Source organism: Spermophilus citellus (genome assembly GCF_964194105.1).
Source record: "Spermophilus citellus genome assembly, chromosome: 4".
Taxonomy (NCBI): domain Eukaryota; kingdom Metazoa; phylum Chordata; class Mammalia; order Rodentia; family Sciuridae; genus Spermophilus; species Spermophilus citellus.
Window position 1 is genome coordinate 106,442,533 of NC_138185.1, and position 17,467 is coordinate 106,459,999.

Here is a 17,467-nt window from a genome sequence, read left to right on the forward strand (position 1 = left end):
GCCTTTTCAAATACTGTTTGGGCCAGCTGTGGGATTTTTCCCTGCCCTGTGTCCTTGATCTTTTCTTAGCAGGGTAAGACCTCACCTATCTTATCTCTCCCACAGTGGATGTTGATGTAGAAGATTATTACCCAGCTTTCCTGGACATGGTGCGGAGCCTGCTTGATGGCAACATAGACTCATCACAGTATGAAGATTCACTGAGAGAGATGTTCACCATTCATGCCTACATTGCCTTTACTATGGACAAACTTATCCAGAGCATCGTCAGACAGGTGAGGGCATGGTGGAGGTTAGTGCTTGTGAGGGAAAAAGTTCTTACCTAAAAGAGGGTCAAGCATAGAAGAAAGGCAAGATTTCTGTAGGAAAAGGAAAGGCAGTTTGTTCAAATAACAGTGTTTATAAATGCATCATTCTGAAATGGAAAGGGCAGGGTTAAGATGAAGTCTGATTTCACATGTTAACAAAGTGTGGTTAATCCAGCCTCAGAATTGGCTGTTTTATTCTCGAGTGTGCCCTCACAGTAGTGTAAACCCTCCTCAGACCCTTGCTTCCTGGCCACATGTACAGAGTGCAGAGATCCAAAGGCCAGCTCCCTGCCCTGCCCTCCTATTCCTTCTCTTGTTTGTGAGGAGTCAGCAGTGTATAATATTATCTCATCGATGGATGCTAATTCTGTGTACTTGCTTGTATTTTATATGAAACCAAGAAGGGTTTCATATAAAATCTTTTTCAGTATTTTGCCCATTTTTCCCCATCTTGAGTTTTACTCCACATTACACATTTGATTGATTGATTTTATGTTTTGTTCTTGAAAGTTTGTAAATAAGTGGTTCTTTACGATAATATCTGTAACAAATACCTCGTAATGTATGGTCAAGTTTTTTACTTCTTGGCTTGAACTCCCAGAGAGATCAGGGTCCATGGATACATAACTTTTGGAAAGTAAAAACCTGGAAAAAGCAAATAGTAATTCTAACCCTAGAACCCACACTGCCACTATATAAGGAAAAGGCTTATTGCTCAGTTTTCTCTTGGGATAAAATGTTGAATCCTTTGTGAAGTTACCCATATTTTTGTCTTGATTTTGAAAAGATGCATGTCTCTATACCCCTCTCACAATATCAAAGATTAGGAAGAAAGCTTCATATGACTGAATCTTGAGTCTTAGAAAAAGTTGTCTTCCTCAAAGTTGAAGAAATTGTCGGGCCTTACCATAATGGTGACTGACAGATATCATTACATAGATACAGTCAGCTATGCTCACAAGTTACCTATTTCTGCTTACAAGTTTGAGTTTGCTATAGCAAGGAATAAAGTCTTTCATAACCACCAGCACAACAACTTTCAAAGAAAGCCAGTAAAACTTTTTATAAGCCTGAGGTTTTGATACACATACTGTCTCAACCTTTTTTTTTTTTTTTAAAGGAAACAGTTTTCCTTCAAAACACCTCAAATCAGTGAGGTTTTTTTTTTTTGTTTGTTTTGTTTGTTTTTTGTTTTTTGTCTTTTTATACTGGGGATTGAACTCAGGGACACTTGACCACTGAGCCACATCCCCAGCCCTATTTTTGTATTTTTATTTAGAGACAGGGTCTTACCGAGTTGTTTATTAGCCCCTCGCTTTTTGCTGAGGCTGGCTTTGTGTGGTCCTCCTGTCTCTGCCTCCCGAGCTACAGGAGTGCATCACCGCACCTGGGTCAAATCAGTGAGGTTTTGGGTTTTTTTTTTTTTAATATTTTTTAGTTGTCAGTGGACCTTTATTTTATTTATTTATATGCAGTTCATTATCATGAGAATTGAACCCAGTGCCTCACACATGCTAGACAAGTGCTCTACCACTGAACCACAACCCCAGACCCACAAATCAGTGAGTTTTTAAAGCTATGTTTGTTTCTCATCTTAACTCAACAGGAAGCATCTCTTCTCTCATTCTCTTTTTCTCACTTGGTGTTCTCCCAGAGTATGTTGCTAACTGGAGGGTAGAACATGTTTCATGGTCAAGCCATACATTTTTCTTACCTTTTCCAGACTGACTTGAAGGGAATAGTTTTTAAGTATACAATAGGCAGTCTCACAATCTATAAGTACAGAACTCAAAATATGATCATACCATGTGAAGGCAAGACTAGGAAGTTTTTCTTCTCTCCTGGATCCCTTCATCCTGGCCATTTGCTTCTTTCTCATGTTTTTCTACAGATGAATGTTCAGCATGTACAGCCTTCTCCACTCCTCTTAGACTTGCCAGAAAAGCCTTTGGCCCCAGCCTTTCAAGTAGCTGCTCCTCTGTAAAAAGTTGACATAATACTTTCCGAGTGTCATTTCAAATTACCAGGAGAGAGAACACGGCCAGCCTTCAAGGGTGGGAAAAAGTGGGAATACGCAATTGTCTCTGGATTTGTAGTGCTACCCTTTCCAAAGATGCAGGGTAAGGCCAGATACAAAAAGAGGATATAAATAGAGACTCATTGACAGTCTTTTTTTTTTTTGTACCAGAGACTTAACTCAGGGGCAGTAACTACTGAGCCACATCCCCAGTCCTTTTTATTATTTTGAGACAGGGTTTTGCTAAATTGTGTAGAGCCTTGCTAAGTTGCTGAGGCTGATCTCAAACTTGAGATCCTCCAATCTCAGCCTCCTGAATTGCTGGGATTACAGGCATGCATAACATGTGGTGACACCCAGCTAATATAGTCTATTTTAATAAGAAAGTAATTAACTGAAAGCATCTGCATATTAGAGAGAGATCAGTCTTTTGACATACTTTTTCACCCTGCTTTTTAATTCTCTTACACATTGTATGTTAAGCTTTTCATTGTGTAACCAAATCAGTGTTATTTTAATAATAATAATATCAGAATCCTTTATATCAATTTATTGTAATTTATGTAATCATCTGTAGTTGCCCTTTCTTCCTCCCTCAAACCACTCACTCTTCTGACTCTGCTTGTGTCTAGTTATCTACAAATACCTACTTGTCATTTTAAGACTATTTAATGTTAAAAATGAGTCGTCATAGTTACCTCAAAAAGAACATTATGGGGCTGGAGTTGTGCCTCAGTGGTAGAGCGCTTGCCTAGCATGTGTGAGGCCCTCAGCACCACAAATAAAGGTATTGTGTGCAACTACAACTAAAAAATAAATAAATTTTTTTTTAAAAAAAGAACATTAGGACTTCCTTTCCATCCTGCTTTTTTTTTTTTTTTTTGGAGAACTAAATAAGAATATATATGAAGACAGTGGCAGGATTTGTGGCTTGATGATAGAACACTTGCCTAGCATGTGTGAGGCACTGAGTTTGATTCTTAGCACTGCATATAAATAATAAAAGTCTTTTAAGTCTTTCAACAACTTAAAAAATATTTTTAAAAGGATGTGTGTGAAGACAAATTGTAAATAATAGAAAGTGCTAATAAAAATGAGCCAAAGCTGGGCACAGTGGTATACTCCTATAAGCCCAGCTACTTGGGAGGCTTTGGCAGGATTGCAAATTCAACAGGAACCTCAGCAATTTAGTGAGGCCCTAAGCAACTTAGACCTTATCTTAAAATAGAACCCTTGGATTCAATTCCTAGTACAAAAAAAGAAGAAGAAGAAGAAAAGGTGCCAATCCACACACCTAAAATCCCAGCAACTCTGGAGACAGGATTGCAAGTTCCAGGCCAGCTTTAGCAACTTGATGAGACTCTTGTCTCAAAAAAATAAAAAGGGCCAAGGGTACAGCTCCATGGTAGAGCACCCCTGGGTTCAATCCCTAGTACTCCAATGAAAAACTAGAAGAGCCATGGAAAAATTCTTAAAGATCCTTAGAATTGTATTTCGTTTTTTTTTTTTTTTTTTTGGTGTTGGTGATTGAACCCAGAGTCTCAAGCATGGTAGGTAAGTGCTCTACCACTGAGTTGTACCCCCAGTCCTGTTTTTGCTTTTAAATAAAGTTGTACTTATGAATCGCTAATAAAGTTGCAGACTTTCACTTGGTTACTCTTCAAGAAAATGATAACAGTGCTTCTGTGTGATTAATTATTAAAAATTACCAATCAAAACCCTCACTTTTCTAGTTGAGTGACTATAGGGAGAAATATTTTTTTGGTTTACTGATGACTTGTCCTTGCTTGATTCCAGCTGCAGCACATTGTCAGTGATGAGATTTGTGTGCAGGTGACTGACCTTTATCTGGCAGAAAACAATAATGGGGCCACTGGGGGCCAGCTAAACACACAGACTTCAAGGAGCCTCCTAGAGTCAACCTATCAGCGGAAGGCAGAGCAGCTTATGTCAGATGAGAACTGCTTCAAGGTGAGAGTTGATCATGTGACCAAGCCTTTGTTGGTAACTGAAGTTATTAGGGCTCTACCAAAATTCAAAGTGCGGTATTTTAACCAAGTGATTTTCTTCCTGGAACTCTTAATGGGCTCATCAGAAGAAATACAAAGAACATGGAAAAGTAGAAGTAGTCATCTCCCCTGACAATCTAGTTTTGTTTTTTCCTGTGTTTTTGTTTTTGTTTTTTTTATTTTTTGATTTTCGGCAGACACAACATCTTTTGTTTGTATGTGGTGCTGGGGATCGAACCCGGGCCGCACGCATGCCAGGCGAGCGCACTACCGCTTGAGCCACATCCCCAGCCCCTTTCCTGTGTTTTTTAAAAATGAGGTCTGTAAGGTGGTTTTGTTGTTGTTTTTTATGGTTTTGGAGTGTTTGTTTGTTTGGGGGAGATACGGGGGATTGAACTCGGGGGCACTCAACCACTCTGCCACACTCCCAGCCCTATTTTGTACTTTATTTAGAGACAGAGTCTCACTGAGTTGCTTAGCGCCTTGCTGTTGCTGAGGCTGGCTTTGTCTCCTCCTGTCTGAGTCTCCCAAGCCACTGGGATTATTATGTTTTATTTTTACTATTTTGTATTCTGCTTTTACTGTTAACTTTTTTCATATAATGCTTTGTAAATATATGTACACATTTTTTTTTGTTGTTGTTTTGCAGTGGTGAGGATTAAACCCATGGGTTTGTATATGCTAGGCAAATACTCTCTAACAAGTTACCTTACCAGAACTGTACTTTTTGGGGGGGCGGGGGGGGGGAACTGTACATATTTTTTAAAGAATGTTCAAACCAGATGTGATGGCACATGCCTGTAATCCCAGCAACTCAGGAGGCTGGGGCAATAGGATTACAAGTTTGAGGCCAGTCTCATCAACTTACTGAGACCCTATTTCAAAATTTAAAAATAAAAAAGGCTGAGGCTGTGGCTCAGTTGTAAAGTACCCCTAGGTTCAATCCCAGTACCTAAAAATAAAAAAGTAATTATTAGACAACCATAATGACTTATTTCCAGAAATAATTATTGATAACATTTGCAGACTGCTTGCTTGAATTTTGTTTGTTTGTTTGTTTTGGAGTATTGGTGGTTGAACCCAATGAGGCTTTGCCACTGGACTACATCTCTGTCCGCCGCCTGCCTCCCCTTTTAAAGACGGTGCCTCACTAATTTGCTGAGGCTGATCTTGATTGAATTTGCCATCTCCCTGCCTCGGCTCAGTGGTCAAGCACCCTGGGTTTAATCTCCAGTACCAACACACCCGCTTCTCCAAAACAAAACAACAACAACAAAGAAACACCCCAAAATGACTATCAAGCTTGCTGGAATTACAGTGTGTGTGCCACCTGTCCAGCTTCAATGTATATTTAGAATGCACTCATACTAAGCAAAGTGTACTGTAATTTATTTTGCTCAGTTGACAATAACGACGATACCTGGGTCTTCAACATCTTAAATAATCTTAAGAGAACCTAGAATTTCAAGAACTTCAAATGCAATTTATGACATTGTAACAAAACACTTTTTTGATAGTGGGGATTTACCACTGAGCCACATCCCTATCCCTTTTTAAAATTTTTTATTTTGAAACGGGATAACACTAAGTTGCTTGGGGCCTCCTAAGTTACTGAGACTGGCCTTGAACTTGAGATCTCCAGTCTTGTCTCCTGAGCTGCTGAGATTACAGGCTTGCACCACCATACCTGACACAAAAATATTTCTTTAACATTTTATTTTAAACACCACAGACTTGTTTACATGTTTGTATGAAGTCTTGGATTATCAATCAAATGGGCATATGGATTTTTCCCCTGGTGGACCCACAAATTTCTTTTGGTGTGGAGGGGAACCCAGGACTTCACCCATGGTAGACAGGCTACATCCTACCTCTAAGCTACATCCCAGTCCAAAATACTTGTTTTTTAAAGCATTCTTAATGGCTATTATTATTTTTATTATTATTTTAGCTAATTCAAGAAGTACCTATTTAATTTTGCTAGTAGCAAGATTGGACTTTTTGTTGTTATTTATTTGTTTGTTTTTTAATCAATGGCCTCTCAAATTTTGAGTATCTTCCTCAGCTCTTCAGTTAAAACAAAATCTTAGAATTTTATTTCCTCCCCAACTCCCAGAGCTTCAGAAGTTAATAGCTTTGGCAATTATCGATTTAAAAAAAAAATCTCTTGGGGCTGGGGATGTGGCTCAAGCCGTAGCACGCTCGCCTGGCATGCGTGCGGCCCGGGTTCGATCCTCAGCACCACATACAAACAAAAGATGTTGTGTTTGCCGAAAACTTAAAAAAAAAAAAAATGATAAAATCAAGATTTTTGTTTATTGTTTATACTTTGATTTCTTATTTTCAGCTTATGTTCATTCAGAGCCAAGGCCAGGTTCAGTTGACCATTGAGCTTTTGGACACAGAAGAGGAAAACTCAGATGATCCTGTGGAAGCAGAGGTATGGGCAAGTGTATTATAGATCCTGTATGCCAAGCAGAACTGGCACATCCTGAGTGTGCCTTATGGCCCTGTCTTCTAGAAGACCAAAGCTCCTGAGGTCTTTTTGAAGGATCAGAATGCTTAAGGTGAAGATCCTTCCAGCCATGTTTTCAACTAAAGAGAATGGCTGACTGCTGTGGATGTTTAAGGTTGATGGCAGTCTCATCTTACCCTCAGTAAAGCCATGTCTCCTGAGAAATCATGGTTGGCATCTTTGCTGTTTTTCCTAAAGTATAAGAAACAACAAATGAGATGTCATTTTTAGTGTCATTATCTTGACTCTTTGTTTCATGTTAATTTTTATTAGGCTAGGTGAAGCCAGAAATTGTAAATTCATAGAATTGACAGTGATGTGATTATTATAGTTGGTCTGGCAGGTAAGATAAAATTATCTGTGGGGAAATAAAACATGCTAGTGAGCCAATTTCTACTCATTTGTGATTTCTATTGGTATTGGGGATTGAACCTGAGGGTGCTCTACCACTGAACTATACAAGCCCTTTTTATTTTTGAGGCAGGGTCTCCCTAAATTGCTGAGGCTGTCCTTGAACTTGCAATCCTCCTTTCTTAGCCTCCCTGATGGTATTACAGATGTGTATCACTATGCCCAGCCCCATTTATGACTTCTGATAACGTAAGCATATCAGAGAAACTTGTCATCTTACTGGGTAACAGAACTTATTTTTCATTTTGTTTTTGTGGTACTGGGTACTAATTCTAGGGCCTCTTACATTGTAGGAAGTGTTCTGCCACTGAGCTGCATCCACAACACTTTTTAATTTTTTATTTTAAAACACTACCTGGCTAAGTTGTCCAGGCTGGCCTAGAATTTGCCATCCTCCTTCCTCAGCCTCCCTAGTAATTGGAATTAGGTGTATGCCATTATGCCTGGCTTTGAAATTTTTTAAATCTAAGAATTATATTGAGTAGCAAACATGTCATTGGGGAAAAGTTTGGTTTTGTCTGATTTTAATCTTGACATGTACAGTTAGTCATAGAATTGACTAAACTGCTTGATGAGGATGTTGCTCAGTGTTTGATTCCCCTCCACTTCCATTTTGTGTTTTTCATCCTAGAGATGGTCAGATTATGTAGAACGATATATGAATTCTGATACTACCTCTCCTGAACTTCGTGAACATCTGGCACAGAAACCAGTATTTCTTCCAAGGTGAGTGCACCAAGTCACCATTTGGCAATCTATACTTGTGCACAGTTGAGGATTAGAGAGTTAAATCAGATTTGAGTTTTCATGTATCCTTGTTTATTCTATCTGCTGAGGATGCTAAATTCAAGGTTTGTGTGTCTATAGCAATACATACTTACCTGGAGCATGCCTCAGAGTATTAGGGAGGTGAGAGTTTTAAAGAATTAGCAGTAACTTCCCTGCACTGAATGGGTTATTGGAGTCTCCAAAGTTTGGTGATTGATCAGGAGGACTCAGCACGTAGTTATACCTTTAACTAGGTTTTATTACATCAAGAAAATATAAGTAAAATCGGCAAAGGGAAAAGGTGTCTGTGGCAAAGTTGGAGGAAAAGGCACAAGCTTCCAAGAGACCTCTCCCAGTGTTGTCACATTAGATGCTTTTAATTTTTCCAATAATGTATGTGAAATGCAGTCTACCAGGGAAGCTCATTAAAGCCTCGATGTCAGGGTTTTATTGAGTGCCAATTATGTAGGTGCCCTCTTTCAGGCATGTACCAAAATTCCAGACTCAGAAGAAAAGCAAATTTTGGGCATAAATCCCAGTTTGTATAATTAGTAGGTATATTGGGCCACTGCATGATTTTTAGAAGCAACTAAAGATCTTCCCAAATCCCAGATGCCACACTCAAGCCAAGGGCCAAACTTCTAAGCAGGACTTCCAAAGGATAGCAGTCTTAGAGCTGCTGTGTTAACACTTTTTGGCATAGAATTTTTATTTATTTATTTATTTAAACATTTATATTTTAGTTATAGATGGATCCAATATCTTTATTATTTTTATGTGGTGCTGAAGATAGAACCCAGTGCCTCATGCATGCTAGGCAAGCACTCTACCACTGAGCCACAACCCCAGCCTTGGCATAGAATTTTAAATTCTCCCCCTATATTCAGGCAAATTGTAATGGTGATCTTCTAAGTACGAAAACGATATTTTAGCTGGGCATCTGTGGTATAGGACTATAATTCCAGCAGTTTAGAAGGCTGAAGCAGGAGAATAGCAAGTTTAAGGCCAACCTCAGCAATATATGAAAGCTTTGTCTCAAAAATAGAAAGGGCGAGGGACATATAGCTCACTGGTAGAGTTACCCTAGATTCAGTTCTTAGTGCTAGAAGGAAGGAGGGGAGGAGATAAGGAAAAAGGGAGAGAACAATATTTCAGAAGTTAGAAAATAGATAAAATGGGAAATTTAGAATTGAAATCTTACATCTTATATTACTAAAAAAGTAGTATTCCAGGGCTAGGGATATAGCTCAGAAAGAATTAAGTAGAAGTAGAATCTGTGTTGTCAGAAGTTAATTCTCATATTCCTGAGCTACTGAGAGATAAAATCATAAAATAGGATCCTCACTTCTACCTACCAAAAATGTAAGGCAAAGTGTACATGTTAGTGTTGCACAACCATTAAGACCATATAATTTTAGGCACTGATAAGTTAAATGATAGAAAAAGGTGCCTCTCATAGGAATTTAAAATTGGCTGTTTAGGGGCTGGGGATATGGCTCAAGCAGTAGCGCACTCGCCTGGCATGCGTGCGGCCCGGGTTCGATCCTCAGCACCACATACCAACAAACATGTTGTGTCTGCCAAAAACTAAAAAATAAATATTAAAAATTCTCTCTCTCTCTCTCTCTCTCTCTCTCTCTCTCTCACTCTCACTCTCACTCTCTCACTCTCTCTCTCTCTCTTTAAAAAAAAATAAAATAAAATTGGCTGTTTATAAAATAAATGAAGTAACTGGTCACAGGTCAAACAGCCAATGTACAGTACAATCAGCAAATGGAGTCAAAAGGATCACATAAAACATATTGTCCTCCCCCCCTTTTTTCCCCAAACATCAAAAACTAACTCAGAATTGCTCTTTTAATTATTATATCTATTAGTTTATACTTCCATCTGAAAATAATATTTGAATAGAACACATTTGAATAGCTCATACAGCACATGTTTTCTATGAAGTTTAATAACTCATCAGGCAATGCTTAGGTTTAGGCAAATGTTAAGAATTGCAATGAGCAACATCTTATGAATTTCAAGATAACACTGTTTTTTGTTTGTTTGGTTTTTCCCCAAATATGGACTAAAGGTAAAATCTAAAAGAACATATATAGTAAAAAAAAAAAAAAAACAACTTTCTTTTTTTCCTTTTTTTTTTTTTTTTTTTTTTTGGTACCCAGGTACACACTTTCAGTAAGCTATATCCCCACCCTTTTTACTTTTTAACAGGATCTTGCTAGGTTGCCAAAGGTGGTCTAGAATTTGTGATTCTCCTGCCTCATCCTCCCAAAAAATCCTCTGGGATTTTAGGTGTGTGTCACCATATCTGCCGTTAAAAAAAAAAAAAGGCATTTTCTAATTTAAAAGACATGTAAATATAGACATGGATTAAATGCTAAAAATTTTACCTCCTTACACACAAACCAAATCAGAATAAACACAACTTTTTTTTTTATCCTGGTGATTGAACCCATTGGCATTTTTACCATTGAGCTACATCCCCAGCCCTGATTTATTTTTTATTTTGAGACAGGGTGTAAGTTGCTTAGGGCCTCACTAAATTGCTGAGGTTGGCCTGAAGGGGGATTATACTGATAATAATTACTGTATTAGAAACCAAAACTGAAGATTGTTTAAAATGTTTAATTCACTAATTCAAAACAAAATTGGTGGAGTAATATTGTTTATTATTCTGCAAATCTCTTATGTCTGGCTTAATAAAACAGCTGAATTTCTATCTGCTTCTATATTCAATCAGTTGTATTAAATAAGTGGAGAAAATCTGGCTTGACACACATATCTAGCTGGAAAAGGACTGTTTTCACATAATTGTAATATTCTTTGAGATGACAACAAAACTTAAAAATTTCATAAAGGTTAGTTGCAATATCAATGAGTTTTTCATATAATTATGTGAAAATCCTTTGATTTATCTTACACCTTGAAGGAATTTTTTTTTCATTCATGATTTCATAACTTCATGTGATTGGTTATTTGGAAGATACTAGTTTACTGAGTTATTCACAAAATACTATATTTTATAGTAGATATTATGTATATACTATATATAGTATTACTTTATATAATACTATATTTCATATACATTTTATACCCTCACCCCCAAAGGCATGCTCACTAATGCTGCCACTGATTTCATCAAGCACATCTTTAAGTTGGAAAGCTAGCTTGTCAAGTTTATGGTTGCTGCTATCATTTTTGCCACATTTTGTAGTTTTGCCTGAAAACTTAAATCTTAACATTGATTGCAAATGTGTTCAAAGGTCCTTGAGAGTGTTGGACACGGTGGTGCACACCTGTAATCCCTATGACTCTGGAGGCTGAGGCAGGAGGAATTTGAGTTCTGATCATGATGACACACGCCTCAGCAAAAGAAAAGCGAAGTCCTAAGCAACTCAACAAGACCCTGTCTCTAAATAAACTACAAGAAAGGGCTGGGGATGTGGCTCAGTGGTCCTGGGTTCAATCCCCAATACCAAAAAAAAAAAAAAAAAAAAATAAAGTCCTTGACATAAGCATTGCTATCAGATGGAAATCATGTTTACAAAGATCATCTTCACTGAAACAATTTTTTTTTTTAAAGAGAGAGAATTTTAATATTTATTTTTTAGTTTTTCGCGGACACAACATGTTTGTTGATATGTGGTGCTGAGGATCGAACCCGGGCCGCACGCATGCCAGGCGAGCGTGCTACCACTTGAGCCACATCCCCAGCCCCTGAAACAATGTTTTTAATAGCAAACTATGGGAAACAAAACCATTGTCTACCTGATAACCTGACTTCACTGAATGTTGTTGAGAATTAGGCTAAAAACACTACTCCCCCACTCCTTTTGCATCCATTGATGTTGTAAATTATTTTCATTCCTACCTATTTAAAATGGCAATGGGTATAAGCTATCTTTCGGAAAAAAATTAAAAATGGGCCTTCAAATTATTTTCTATTATGTGGTTAAGTTATTACTCTGTAGTAGTTAAAGAGAATGAAAAAGCTTGGGATGGTGGTGACATCTGCCAGCACAGCTACTCAGGGGGCTGGTGTAGAGGATCACAAGTTTGAGGTCTCAGCCACTTAGTGAGACCCTGTCTCAAAAAAATAAAAAGGACTAGAAGGCATATATCAGTGATAGAGCACCCCTGGGTTCAATTCCCAGTACCAGGAAGGTAGGGAGGGAGGGAGTGAAAGAAATCTATGTAGTAAAATTAAAAAAAAAAAAATCATGACAGTAAGAAAAAGGTTGAATAAAATATATAGTATGATCATATTTTGTCATTTGAAAAACATCCTAGTTGAGTGTGATGATTGACAATTGCTACTTTTTAAAATTCTGTGTATCTTTGCCATTTACTTTTTATTTTATTTTACAATGAAACACTTGAACATTTTTTAATACAGGTAACTAAAATTGTGAAAAGTGCTCTGAAGGCATATAATAAGAAAAGCTCATTTGGTGTAGAAGTTATAGAAATCTACATCTGGATGAACTTTCATCCTACAGGCATTTTCTGCTTTGCAGGAATCTTCGCAGGATCCGTAAGTGTCAGCGTGGTCGAGAACAACAGGAAAAGGAAGGGAAAGAAGGAAACAGCAAGAAGACCATGGAGAATGTGGATAGCCTGGATAAGCTGGAGTGTAGGTTCAAACTCAATTCCTACAAGATGGTTTATGTGATCAAGTCAGAGGACTACATGTATCGAAGAACTGCCTTGCTCCGGGCTCATCAGGTGAGAACCAGTAACAAATTTCTCTTCTTAGCCATGAGTGGGGTGGGGGTGGGGGGAGGTTCTGATTGTTTTCTTCTCTTTTTAAAAACCTCTTCTTTCTTGTTCTGATCATGATGACACACACCTGTAATCCTAGTGACTCAGGAAGTTGAGGCAGGAGGATCACAAGTTCAAAGTCAGTCTCAGCAACTTAGCAGGCCCTGTCTGAAAATATAAAATAGATGTGGCTCAGTGGTTAAGTGCTCTGGGTTCAATCCCTGATACCAGGGGAAGGAAAAAAAAAACAAACTCTTCTTAAAACTAAGAAGTGTTGGGTAAGCAGGTACATTAGTTTGCTAAGGATTTTGTAATGGAGTACCCCAAACTGTGTGAATTAAAGAACAGAAATTTAACTTGGGTGCAGTGGCACACACCCATAATCCCAGCAGCTCTAGAGGCTTGAGACAAGAGGATCACAAGATCAAAGCCAGCCTTAGCAAAAAAGCGAGGCACTAAGCAACTCAGTGAGACAGACCCTGTCTCTAAATAACATAAAAATAGTGCTGGGGATGTGGCTCAGTCGTTGAGTGCCCCTGAGTTTAATCTTTGGTACACCCCCCCCCCCCCTTAAAAAAATATCTTGAAGTTCTCGAGGTTAGAAGTTCAATATTAGTGTATCAGCAGGATTGGTTCTTTCTGAAGACTGGAAGGGAAAATAGCTTCTTGTGTTCAGCTGGCAATTGTTGGTGTTTCTGGATCTTTGTGTTTTTTTCTTGGGTGCAATATCTGTATCCAGATATATCCTAACTGGAGTTAGGATATATATGGACTTAAACATAGGAATTTTGGGATGTATGGTTTAACCCATAAAAGCAAATACCTGATTCCACATTCTAGTGAAGCTCTTCCCAGTATTTACCTTTCAAATGGTTTTTGATCTTTTGTTTGCATGGATCCTCTGTTTTCACATTCTGTTGCCATTGGGCTACCTTCCTGATGAATTATGTACTTAGTATTGTGCCAGGCCCTGGGACATAACCATGAAGTAGAGCAAATGTGGTATTATGACATGTGCTACTAGGGACACAAACCAGATGAAGGGCTCAAGGGACTGACATGCAGTCCTTGCTTTGTTGGAGATTTCTGTAAGGAGGTGAGGTTCAAGGCCTGAACAATATAAGGAGCCAGTGTGGTGAAGAGTTGAGGGAGAAGTTTTTTCTATTCAAAGAAAATGTCCACTACTTCGAGGCACAAATAAGAAGTAGGCTACTAGGGTAGCAGTGGAATTGTACAAATTAGATTGTAGATAAAATTTGGAGATAGAATTGACAAGATGTGGTGGTGAGTCAAATGTGGAGGTAAATGAAGAGGCATCAAGGATGCCTGGTTAATTTGGGGAATTTTTTGTTGTTATTCTTAAATTGAAAGTTCAGCAATATTCACCTGTTTACAGGAAGGGATTGTTCAGTTTGGAGGTAAATCAGACTGTGGAACTGTTAAGTTGGAAGGGACTACAGAACATTCAAGGTAGAGATGTAGGGCAAGCAATTTAATGTATTTTCTCATGGCACTGAGTATAGCTGCTTGTCTCTAATTCAGATTTTTCAGGGAGTTGAGCTATGCTTTTCATATGGATACCAGTGAAGGTCTGTGCCTAGACTCTGTTGGCCAGAGTAGGGTAATAATGGTAAATGGAGAGTGAGATTTAAGACCTTCGCTTTTTACTGTATGTCATAGAAATAGATCTCCATGCTGATAGAAAAGACTTAACAGCAAGAGCTCATTATTTCTTATCTGAGGTACATTAGAAACAGCATGTCTGAATTCAAATGCAAATTTGTGTCTGAAGAATATAGCTCAGTGGTAGAACTAAGTTAACATGTGTGAGATCTTGGGTTTGATCACCAACACTACAAATAAAAAAGAGGGGGGCAGATTTGTGGGACTAAGTAAATTTTGTATTGTTAACAAATTCCCCAGGTGATACTGATGTATACTAAAATTGAGATGTATTATGCTTACTCTGCCCAGGTGCTGTATTGGTAATTCTTCAGAAGTTTTATGGGTTTTCATCTCCTTATAGTGCTCTTAAGTTCTTTTCTTTTTTAACAGAAAATATCTATTGCCTTCTTTTTTTTTTCCCCTACTTAATTTTTAGCCAGTAATATCTAAGAGCCCACATCTTCCTTCTGCTACTTTAAGACAAAATTGAACTTTGTATTTAAGGGATTTTTTGGTTATGCTTCTTTTTTTTTTTCTTTTCCTTTTTTCTGTTTTATAGTCCCATGAGCGTGTAAGCAAGCGTCTACATCAGAGGTTCCAGGCCTGGGTAGATAAATGGACCAAGGAACATGTGCCCCGTGAAATGGCAGCGGAGACCAGCAAGTGGCTCATGGGTGAGGGGCTGGAGGGCCTGGTGCCCTGTACCACCACCTGTGACACAGAGACCCTGCACTTTGTGAGCATTAACAAGTATCGTGTCAAATACGGCACAGTATTCAAAGCCCCTTAACTGCAAAACCAGAGAAGATAACTTGAGGGGTGTGTGTGTGTGTGTGTGTGTGTGTGTGTGTACACGCGCTCGCGCGCGCTGATGCTCACACACACTGAAGAAGAAAGGACAATGCCTTTCAAGCCTCACTGGTCTCCCTGAGACATGGCCACTGATGCAAGCTGGCACCAAGTAGGATGCACATAAGGAATGTGAATACCATACAAAGCTTGAGCTGGCATTTTTCCCAGGGGATTTCTGAGTATTAGCCTGCCCTGGAGGGGAAGGAAGTCCATGCAAGCACAGAGATAATGTGGCTTGCTTGCACACACCAGCAGAGCTACGAATAGTCTCCTGACCTTCGATGGGAAAACCGGATGCTGTTCACATTTTGACTGGATGAAGGTGCATTTACAAAACAGATTGGGGAAGGACTTAACAGTCAAATGGATTGTAACTATTGATGGTCAGCACTCCTCTTCATTCCCTCCAAAAAGGAAAAAAAGGCTGGATCTGGGTTTTTTGTTTTTTTTTTTTTTCTTCTTCTTTCCTCCTGGTCACTTGAGCACATCTAAAATCACCCATTAGGTTTTTATCTGGGACTCACAGTTTGGCTTAGGGATTAATCATCTTGTGGATTTGATTCCTGACAAATCCCTTGCTGCCCACCCTTTCTCTCTCCTCTGGTTCTCAACTTCAACAAGTTCAAATCAGTTGTCCTTTTTAGCTCCCGTGGAACTGTTTTGTACCTGCTCCTTTACTAGTCTACCCTAGTGCCATCTACCAGCTTTACTCTGACACACATGCACACACACACAATTTTAACTTGTTTTTTTTTTCTTTTTTTGTAAATAATGTACATACTGTCAATTTTTTATTAAAAGAAATATGCTTTGATGTGCTAGCATAATTGCTCTAGCTTCTTGTGTACCATAGTACTATGTGGCTTCAGATTTAGAACCTATGAACAGATGTATAAGACATTTATTACACTTTTTACCAAAGGGAGTTACCATTGTAGTACTTTTGTGTAAAACTTTGTCTTCTCCTTCACCCCCAACTTTTTTTTTTCTTTTCTTTTTTTCCTTTCTTTTTTTTTTTTTTCTTTTTTTTTTTTTTTTTGGTACATAAATAAAGCTTGGTTCTTTCTTAAGGAATAAATTCTCAACCCAAGTCCCTTATCCTCACCAGAGAAATGCTGTGAAGCAGTGATTCTGGCTTCAGTTGCTTTTTCAGGGTACAAACAGAATTTTGCTTTAAGTAGTCATTAGTCACTTGCACTCCTCCCAAGTCAAAATACCCAAAAATTTAAAAATAGAATACTTCAATCTTTTTAGTACATGTATTTCTCTCTTGAAATACTTTTTATATTGGGTGTTTGTTAAGCTATGTAGCTTGTATTTACAACTATTTTTTTTAATCTTCTCCTTATTGGGAATGAGAGTGAACAACTTAAAATACCAAACCAGTATTTGAAAGAAGTATGTATAAGGTATGAGGTACAAGTGGGCTTGGGAGAGAGAGAATTTGATAAATTTCCTTAGCAACTCCAAGTGTGAGATTTTTTTAATCACATAAAATTAAATTGGCATACATTTAAACATGAATGATAGGAATTTTATATGTGAATAACCTGGATTTTCTGAACAAAGACTAACTAGCCCTCAGTCATCTGGTGGGTTTTTTTTCCAGCAACCATCACCCTAATCATACTAGTCACAGTTGTAATCAAGAGTGTTTTGTGTATTTTTTTTGTTCACTTTTTAATTAAAAATCCCCAACACCAACACAAAGAAAAAGTTTGGCTCCTGGATTTTCAAAACACAAGGTTTATCTCTGTTTTTAGGCTTTGTGTTACAGGGTGACAACAGGAGAATGGCAAAAAGAGCCCTGTGGGAGTAGGAGGTTCTAGGTCAAAGCTGGGACAGATCCTGACTTCTGATCCCCAGTGGGACAAAAAAAAAAAAAAAAAAAAAAACTTGAGGTTTTCTCAGCAATAATTCACCCATTGCCTTGTGCTCCCCCTCAAGAAAGATCATGATGACTTGGGGCTATGGGGGAAAATTAGCCTGACCCGGTCAGCCACAGGTATTGCTGCCTCTACACAGTATTGTCCTAAGCACCTAATCACATTTGACATTCTGAACTTGGTCACATTTATACGTGACTTGCTTTTGAACTGTTGTCAACTTGGTCAGTATTTCCACTAAAATATCAGGGCTAATGTGTATATAT

At 38.2% G+C, this 17,467-nt stretch overlaps 1 protein-coding gene across 5 annotated transcripts in view; it reads left to right on the forward strand.

Moving 5' to 3' along the window:
- The window catches only part of SIN3A (SIN3 transcription regulator family member A), a 58,846-nt gene extending 42,704 nt beyond the window's left edge, over nt 1–16,142 (forward strand). For 4 of the 5 annotated variants that reach the window (XM_081290958.1, XM_081290957.1, XM_081290956.1 and 1 more), the window contains exons 16-21: nt 106–275; nt 4,123–4,296; nt 6,682–6,774; nt 7,892–7,986; nt 12,537–12,762; nt 15,023–16,142. In XM_081290958.1, the coding sequence (XP_081147084.1) occupies nt 106–275; nt 4,123–4,296; nt 6,682–6,774; nt 7,892–7,986; nt 12,537–12,762; nt 15,023–15,253 (989 nt within the window). In that variant the 3' untranslated portion in view covers nt 15,254–16,142. The remainder of the gene's footprint in view (nt 1–105; nt 276–4,122; nt 4,297–6,681; nt 6,775–7,891; nt 7,987–12,536; nt 12,763–15,022) is intronic. The other variant, XM_081290955.1, reaches the window with a different exon arrangement.
- The last annotated feature ends 1,325 nt before the right edge of the window (nt 16,143–17,467 follow it).